The sequence below is a fragment of the Rosa chinensis genome, chromosome 2 (genome assembly GCF_002994745.2).
Source record: "Rosa chinensis cultivar Old Blush chromosome 2, RchiOBHm-V2, whole genome shotgun sequence".
NCBI lineage: Eukaryota > Viridiplantae > Streptophyta > Magnoliopsida > Rosales > Rosaceae > Rosa > Rosa chinensis.
The window spans coordinates 75,879,280-75,888,657 of NC_037089.1; the positions used below are offsets into that span (position 1 = coordinate 75,879,280).

Genomic DNA, 9,378 nt, shown 5'->3' on the forward strand with positions numbered 1-9,378 from the left:
AGTGAATCATACAACACATTTAAGAAACTTTCGTCGTATAAGGCTGTTAAAATTCAAAAGTTTTTAGCTAGAAACTCATTGCACAACACTTAGAAGAAAGGTTTGTTGTGTGAATGGAAAAAAAAATAAGCGGCACATTTCCCTCCTACTTCTGCTCAAACTTCCCTCATGTATAGTACAACAGTCTGCTTGTATATGTTGTATGAGTGTAGCTTGCAAAATGTCACACAACAGTTTTTTTACTTTGTGTTGTCCAAATGACGAAGATATATTGGGAAGGTTTGGATATGCCCCAAAATGTCATTCATTCTCCCCAAAGCGAACAAATTTTGATTAAAATGTAGGCTACATACATGCACTCCTATAACGAAATTACTTATTTGTGTTGTCTGAATGAAAAACGCCTATTTCTAGCACCAAAAGTAAATTTTGATTGCGCATAAGCGGGAATTTTCCCTCTTTGCTCCCTCAGCTCAAATTTAAATTTGTAAATAATCAGACAACATAACTTGACTTATGTGTTGTGTGAGTCAGGGACACAAAATAAAAGAATCAAATGCGCGCATTTGACAAATTAATTAGGGCTAGCTAGCTACAGACCATCTATATTCTGAGTATTATCTCACATTCTCACTCCCACTGCTGTTTCAAGTTTTCAACACTTCGACAAAAACTCTCCTTTTCTTCGAGCCAGCACCTAAACTCTCCCTCTTTAGAATTTTCTTCGAGCCAAACAGCCATCACTCACCCAATACTGAAATCAGTCTATTTGAATCCCCAATACTAAAAGGGAAATCTTCGATTGGGAATCCGGGTCTTCAATTTGGATTAGTAGGTTAGGGTTCTTCAATTGGAAACCCGATTAAGTCACTCTCTCTTTCTCGCTCGTATTCTCCTGCGCGACACCAACACCTTGTCTTCTTCTCTATAACAAGCATTGTTTCTCACCTCCTCTCTCACCTTCTTCACCTCTACAACTACCATGGCGGAGAGAGAAAGCACACATATGATCAAGAATTCGAGGAGAGAGAAAACAGATCTGGGATTTCTTTCTCCTCCATTGCTAACGATGCTGGGTATGGGTAGAGTTCCTGGTAGTGGAACCTCTCTTTTCGATCACCGAGTTCTCTCTTGGCCTCACTGTAATCTCTCTTTTCGATCTGTTCATTTTCAAATCTTCAAATTTGTTGGTTATTCTCTAGTTTAAAGAAGGTTATTAGCGGCAGTGGCAGTGGAAAAATGCCACCGCCTGCGTCGTCTCCCGGTTCGCCACCGTCACCGTCGTCGATGTTGTGTGCACCAGGTTTCATTGAGGTAGACTTAGATTCTGAAATGGCTTCCATTTTTGTATTTCAAGCATTGAAATTAGGGATTTCTTGATTCCATGGATTTTGTTTCAGTATCGAATGCTTGTTTTATGAACCGGCTCTGTATTGTATATTGAATTTAGGGATTTCTTGATTCTTTGGTTATTTCATGAACGGTAAACTATACTATATGATTGTTATGAACTTTGTATATGGAGACTTGAAGAAAATTGTGTTAGATGTCATGGTTGTACTAATTATTGCTATTAATTGGTTCTGAGTTTTATGTGTTCCTGATTTCCAAGGGTTTATTGGTCTGGTGGCTCTTAAGTTTCCTTTATGTTTAACATGAAGATTTGTGGTTTAAGGAATTTGGTATACCAGCATTCTTCCATTTTCCGATGAATATGATTGGGTTTTTTATGAAATGGGTTTAAATTTCTTCAGCTATTTTGCTTTTGACAATTGAAATTAGGGACTTCTTGATACTTAAATTCTATGGATGTTTGTAAAGAGAAAGATTGACCCTCTGTAGTCAATATGATGCTCTTTATGACCCATTTGGACTGCATGCTTCTTCAATTGTATGGAAAGTCATTTCCAGTTCAAGATTTCTACTCTATACTTGCTAGAAAAGTTCGAAGCTTTAATCAAATTCCCTGACCAGTACTATATTGTGTATATTTCTTATGAAACTTGAATGTGGAGATTTACTTTATAATTATGAATTCTAGTTGGTTCTGAATTTTATGGGCTTTCATAATCTCCAAATTAGGTTGTTTTGGGGGGTCTGGTGTTCCTAATTGTGTTTAAGCTCCTAACTTTCACCCTCCATACCTTAATTTCAAACTTAATGCTTTGGTGTGTATAATTTGCTGAGCTGCTAGTAGTCGAAACTTTTTGGTGAATGCATTTGATGATTTTGTATGATAATGGTAGCATTGATATTTGACCTTTACACTCTTCTTCAGGGTCTTCTTCAAGTGAAAGAGACTTTGCAGAAAGATTTGTGGAGAGAACCAAATAAGGGTGAACTAGCTGAGGCAACAAGTATGAGTGGTTTAAGTGAAAAAAACACTTGGACGATTAAACCTGTAAATGATATATTAGATTGGCTTTCGGCTAATTTTGGGTTTCAGGTAAACTTGTGCTTTAAGTGCCTTTTATTTCACTTGTCTTTTTTTTTCTCACTCACATATGAGACTTGCATAGGTATGCTAAACGCATTTAGGCTTTGAGCAACATGTTTACATTGCTAAAAGGATTCGTCTTGATTTCAGGATATTTGCTAGTACTAGCCAGGTTACCACTACAATTGATAATGTACTGTGGACAGTCCTATGACTGTTAATGGACAATGACTCTTGTTCTTCTGGATAGTAGATAGATACTTAACAAAAACATAAAATAATTCTCCGAAAGGAATTCTAGTGCAATATCCATACTTGGAATATAGAAGGAAGGCTTTCATTCCTAAGTCAACGATCGTTTGCCATGATGCCCACTTGTGTCATGCAACTCTTTTGAATTGTTACAAAATTATTAAATTACTTTCAACTTCTATGCTTACATTTGTTAATCCAATCAACTCGGACAACCTCGATCTTATAGCTCTTTTTTATTTGTTCAAGGATCTCATAGCTCTATGAGTGTTAACTTGGTTCTCACAGCACCAAATTTTTGGTTTCACTGAGCCCATTCTACACTACAGATTGGGATAGAGTCTTAGTTGTATTGAAATATTATAGATCCCAGTCTTAGTTGTATGGAAGGATACTAGAAGGTTACATATATACACACTGATTTCATAATGAAGTTAGATTGAAATATTAAGTTACTCAAGAAACTAGATTACATTCCAAACTAAATTTAAATAGCAATGCCTAAGTACTTGTAGTGCAGGAAAACTGCTAACTGCATTTTTCAAAAACTTTCATAAGAGCAACATTATTCTAGTATATATTTATTTAAAAAAGGAAAGCAGAATCTGGTTTCACAATTCATTTTTGTCTAATCTGTTTTACCTTTTCTTTTTGTGTTATGATTGCATAAAATCCATGTTCTTCCTCAACCCAAAATTTACATCTCAGCATTAATATTTACACACGCGAAAGAGTGTTCTGTATAGCATATCTTTTATACATAACTTTTTTGCATTATGTTCATAGTGCTTTCCAATCCAAAAAATCAATTGGCTTTAAGTTCATAATTGTCTTATGAACATCACCATTCTTGGGACTTGATTGGGATTTTACTTTGCAATTTTCTGGTTGTTCTCAATTTTTATTTGTTTAATTCTAAAATACCTAGCGTGACTATATATCCAGCTATACTCTATCGGATCCAGATTCCAAGGCATATTTTGACTTATTAATTAAGGAATGCTATCAAGGCGTGACTATACTTCATGTTTCTTTCCTTTTATTGGAACTGTATGTTGGTGTATCCAGAAGGGAAAATGAGCTAGCATTTTGCAAGCTTAAAACCATGAGATGCAGTTGAAGTGAAGGGGTAACCTATATTTACTAGTGACAATGATAGGTAGAGGTTACACTCTGAGTTGTCTTATAATGAGGTGTATCTTTTCTTAATGACCCATTGAAAAGCTGAGATATGTTCCCAACATGAAGAAGCATATTAGCATGGTAAGAGCATCTGTTGATTGTTGTTACTACATGTTGATTGTTATTACTACTTTGTGAACTAGATAGTTTTTGAACCAGATTATGAGAAAGGCATATCCTGCTTTTTAATTGCTATTGTCCAATTATCATTTCCTTTTTTCTGACCAAAAGGATATCCATATCTTGACTACTTATAAAGGTTATGATGATCTAATCTTGGTCACATCTCTCAAGTGTAATTTCTTTTCTTTCATCCAGATTGCAGGTGGTTCTTGTATTACTTCAATTCTTCAGGTCATTGACGCTATACTTCAAAATCTTGTTGACACAACCAAGGTGAGTCTAACTGGTATTTTACTATATCTTCTTTTTGGTATTCGTTCTTGTGTTCAATCAGACCACTTTTGGTAACTGTGAGGGTTTTGGTGTTTAGGGCCAGCGATAAGTGTCAGAAGGAGAAGAGAAAGCATGCACTTATGCAGCATTTTCAAAGGAGCAAGCTAGTGTGCTAGTGTTGCCCACTGCCACATTTATCAATTCGTCCTGAGAAATGTATTAGTTTCATCATCAACTTTTGATGTTCAAGTAGATAGGGCATGTACTAGGATGCTTTTCTTATTTTAATGTTGGCTTGGATGGTTGGGAAATGCTCTCTTTTTACATTTGACTTTTAAAGTATGAGTTGGATTACTCAATTTGATGGTTTTACAATATGGCTTCTTTCCAATTGATCATTGTTCATTAGGTCAAAATGGAGCACCATTAGCAATGCATAAAATGCAGGCAATGAATATTGTCATACAACAGATTTTATATAATATCAATGTTAGGTTGTCTCAATTCATAAAATCTAGATACCCACACAATGCATTCTTATATATCACACAATGGTTTTACCAAAAATGTGTCTTCTCAATTACACTCACACAACTGTAAAAACAGAACGACGATGTCTAAAACTAAGCTACATAACAACTATAGTCTATAATTGAAGTGTGACGACAAATCAGAAGACGGTGAACATCAAAAAAACGTTGTCTGAAAATGCTTTCCAACAACAGCTTGAAAAAAGTTATGTTGTCTGACCCATGCACTTGCCATGGGCTGTATGGCTGCGCAGCAGCTCTGCCTAACATCTGCCGAGGGAAGGCACAACACTGATAACAAAATAAGCGTTGACTGTTTGTGTTTCATACAACGGGTTTCCACCGTTGTGCCATTTTTCATCACACAACGCTCCGATACACAACGGAGATCGTCCAAATCACACAACGATTTTGGTCCGTTGTCTGTTAGCTTTTTTGGCCTAGTGGGTGAAGGCAAATTTATGTGGTGCATCAATCTCTTCAACAGTTGGTTTCGACACCGTTTTTTTGCCTCTTTTTTGCAGTGCCTTCATCCTTAGTGTTATTGCTTTAGCTTTGGCTGTGTTGTTAGACTGGGGAGTCATGTCTTGAAAGAAACAAATCTGATCAATAGTCAGCAATATGTATATCACACAATTAAGTAAAGGAACCAAATGTCAAAAACTTAACAGCCACATCAACTCACCAAGTAAACAAATATTTGAACAATTCTAGCATTAACGCAATGTTCAGTTCTAGCAAAAATTTCACAGAAAAAAAACCAAAAAACCACATGTTCATTTTGTCACCTGGGGTCAGGTCAAGGCAGAATAGAGAGGGGTTTTTTTCCAAGGTGTTGACGTCAATTGGGGTTCATATCCATGCATTGTGTCACTTTAACTCAGTGTACTCCAAAGATTTAAATCAGCATATTAATGGAAACTAGCATATGTGAGCCAAACTACAGGAAAACTAGAATATTAAATAATAAGGTCTATGTGAGAGATGCAAGCCAACAATGTCACAGAATTGTTGAATCTAATACAAGGGCATGAACAAATGGGGAAAAAATCTCATTTCATGAATCATGTCAGGGCATGGTTTTTTTCTAAACGAGGAAAGGGAGCCTGTGTAATTATTCTCACAAGGTGTTGGTTGCAGCTTGCCCATGACTACTGTCAAGTTCAATTGATACTATTTAAAGTAGAAAAAAACAAAAAATAACTATATTAACTCTAGACTGCCTCATAACGCACAAGAATTTAAGAACATGGAAAGAAAAAAAAATACATTGGAAATATAAAACTATCAAGTATGTCGGTCGCAAAGTTCTCCCTCATAGTATATATCAAAAACAAAGTTATTCTGCCTCATTGGATTCCTTACACAAATTGATTAGCAGCTTATTTCCATGTATGATTCATACAACCAGATGGAGCAGAAAAGCTTAAGATGATAGAACTCATATAATTAGGCCACAAATTCCACAAAAGCAAACCCACACAAAATTGAAAACAGATTAAAATGCTCTTAAATTACTGCATCATTAACATGATTTCTGTTTCTATAGTTGCAGGGAAGGCCATTTCAAAATATTTTGGGTTGATTTTTCAAAACACAACATTTGTTGCACTCATTAACTAAGAAAATGTTCAACAGCCCATCAAAAACCGAGTGGAGTAAGAATTCAGCACCCACAAAAGTAGCACCACTTAAGAAAACTTTAAGTTAGATAACAAGGTAAGCCATGACCTAGATAAATCCAGTATATGCTATTTTCTTGTACTGTTAAACCCTGCTAAGTTTAATACTCACCTCTGACTGGTTTTGCATAGAAGCAAGCAAGTCTCTTACTGAAGGATCATTTGGGTCAACCCCTGGAAGCTGTAGAAACATTAAAAATAATATGTTATTGAAGGCTAGAGTTATGCAGAATTTTTTATGGGAATGAGGGAAAAAATGGAGGAAGCAACAGATATACCGAGGCAAGGATAGAAGACACAAAAGACTGATCAACCAATAATTTACTCATATCTTTATCGCTAGCAGAATCTTTTTCACCTTCCTGCACAGACATTTGAAGAGCTGCAAAAACCAAATATCAAAAAAGAGACCGACTGCATACTAAGGAAACAGTAACTGATATGGGTAATTTAAAATAATTGACTAGGGAGAATTCTAACTAAATCTGCAAACAAATGGAATTATCCATAACATGTGGCTCACAGGAAAATGGTAAGGCATGATTCATCGTGAGTAACCACCTGGACATGCTCACCGATGGCCACGGCTTTGAAGCTTCAACAATAGACTTAATCTTAATCCCACTCCCACCTTCTCCATCTCCAGTGAAGATAGGTGTACTGCAAGAAGAGAGTAGAAATTTTTAATTCAAGCAAAGAAATTCCCAGGTCATTAAATCCCCATGAATACTAGTCTCACATATTAGGCTCTGAACTTCAAATATGACATAACCCCCTAGGTTAACAATCTTGTTTTTAGTTTATGCAAATCCCAACTTTTGAACCAATTTAGCCATTACTAAGAGGTGATGCAGCACTCACATGAGAGTTAGGATTGGAACAATCGAAGACATGATTGTTATTCTAAGGAGTATCACATTTACAGTTCAAGATGTTAGACCAGACAACTTAAAATCCGGCACTATTATCCCATTCACTTATTCAGGCATCAAAACAGAAAATGAGGAAACACATGAACACTGACCTTATGAGTACATTAGAAAGAGCACTTGGACCAGCCGAAACATGAACAATGTGGCTGGTGTCATTATTGTTCACAGCAGCAAGAAGTGCTTCTAGCTTCTCTGACTTTTCTTCATCTTCTTCACCAAAATTAATGATATCAAGGGCTACACTGTTCTTCCAATCATCTCCAAAGTCTTCTTTTCATGTTTAACAGCACTGGCAGCAGCACATAAGTCAAAATGGGTAAGTATACAAGAACTGGCAAAAAATAATGTGAAATCACAAGCATAACTTGGTATAACTAACCTTCCAGCAAAGACTATAATCCTTTGTTGCTACTTCTTATTCTGACGATGTTTGAGGGTCAATTGAGCCAACTGAATGCCAGCAGCCAGGTTCATCTCACCACCTATTTGTAAACAAGAAGGGTAAAATACCTCTCCACCATCATCAAGAACAAAAAACTCGCCATGTTCAAAGGGAGACATGGTACCAGCAGCTGTATTCAACTAGAAACCTACAGATTATTGGCAAATAGAGTAAGGAATAAATAACTGAAAATTTCAAATATTAATACTAGATCATATCAACCAATTTGTATGGACTACCTTGATTTGCAGAGCCTAGCTGACTGCCACCAATGCTCTTCTACAACAGTGGGATCAACTGATAATCCACAATCTTATAAAAAAAAATGATTATCAACAATGAAGCTATTGGAAAAGTTGAGGATATGTACTTGAGATCTCAATATATAGGTCTTTAGATTGAGGATAGTTCAATACTTCCAAATGTTTTTTAAAATTCCAGAGGAACCAAGAAAATGGGCTATTAAAATCAATCACGACATACAGAACCTATTATTACCAACTCTCCCCCTCTCTTACATTCTCCGCCAATGATAAAACCCAACCCATATAGATTGAGACACAAATTGAAGACGAAGAGCAAAAATAAATCCAAGCATATAAAACCAATTACCCACAAATCAATTGCACCGGAGGAGCTGATGTTGCCAAGAGTCCTCAGATGTGGGTAAAACAGAGGTTGTCCAATTCTGAGCCAGCGGGTAATCAGAGGAACACAACTTTCTTCACCTCTCTTGATGCGAAAAAATATAATCAGAGTTGTAGATGCTAACTAACAACACCACTTTTTTCGCTCTCTCTCTCTCTCTCTCGATCTCCACCTCTCTCCACCTCTCTGTAGAGTGTTTCAAATAGGCATGCTTACGAGTTTGTGGAATGAAAACCAAACAAGCATAAATTAAACCATATACTAAACATGAATCTAAGGCAAGAGATTAGCCCCAGATTAAGCTAATAGAGCAACGATATGAAACCCCAAAATGTAGAAAGCGGGAGAATATGTAGTACCTGAGAGAGTGCAGAAGTGAAATTAATTAGTATACAAAACCTGCAATTTCAGGAGAAATTGAACTTTTCAAATCGGAACCCATCCCTAGCCACTTCTTTGTTTCTCACCCTTGTTGTATATGCAGAGCTGATGTGCCTTGCAATTTCAAATCCGAACCCATCTTCTTTGTTTCTCACTCTCCAAAACGAAGTTCTATCCATCAAATATAGCTTAGATAGAGCGGAGAATCTGGAGAAGAAAGAAATACCAGATTTGTGATGGATTATATTGATATGATGAGATCTAGCTTATAATTGATCTTACCCAGAGACAGGATGCATGTATTTGTGACTTTGGTACTTTGAATACCCAAACACCACACTAGCTTCTCATAGATATGAAACGGAAGAGAAGTAGGTTAAGAGCGGAAGAGAGGCCGACCCAAAGAGAAATTTACAAGGGAATTTTATCAAACCCCAAATCAATTTTCAGAAAAATCATATATCGAACATTGAAGTTGAACCCAATCGAAACCGTA

General features: G+C 36.3%; 1 protein-coding gene across 5 annotated transcripts; it reads left to right on the plus strand.

Moving 5' to 3' along the window:
* Nucleotides 1-575: 575 nt before the first annotated feature.
* LOC112185976 lies at nt 576-4,658 on the plus strand. Of its 5 annotated transcripts, none has more exons than XR_005807127.1 (5): nt 576-1,076; nt 2,279-2,446; nt 3,635-3,952; nt 4,190-4,267; nt 4,365-4,658. XR_005807127.1 is itself a non-coding variant. In XM_040515251.1 (5 exons), the coding sequence occupies exons 1-4, from the start codon at nt 1,240-1,242 to the stop codon at nt 4,374-4,376; spliced, it is 333 nt and encodes a 110-aa protein (XP_040371185.1). In that variant the 5' UTR covers nt 580-1,239; the 3' UTR covers nt 4,377-4,414; nt 4,460-4,658. The 5 variants fall into 5 exon arrangements, 2 of the variants coding, with proteins under 2 accessions (XP_040371185.1, XP_040371184.1); XR_002930565.2 differs by having other exon boundaries at nt 579-1,314; XM_040515251.1 differs by lacking the exon at nt 3,635-3,952 and having other exon boundaries at nt 580-1,314; nt 4,365-4,414; nt 4,460-4,658.
* Nucleotides 4,659-9,378: the final 4,720 nt, after the last annotated feature.

Coding starts and splice junctions, on each gene's coding strand:
- LOC112185976 (XM_040515251.1), top strand. CDS start 1,240: ATGCCACCGCCTGCGTCGTCTCCCGGTTCGCCACCGTCACCGTCGTCG. Junction 1,315..2,278: donor GTGCACCAGGTTTCATTGAG/GTAGACTTAGAT, acceptor ACTCTTCTTCAG/GGTCTTCTTCAAGTGAAAGA. Junction 2,447..4,189: donor CGGCTAATTTTGGGTTTCAG/GTAAACTTGTGC, acceptor TCTTTCATCCAG/ATTGCAGGTGGTTCTTGTAT.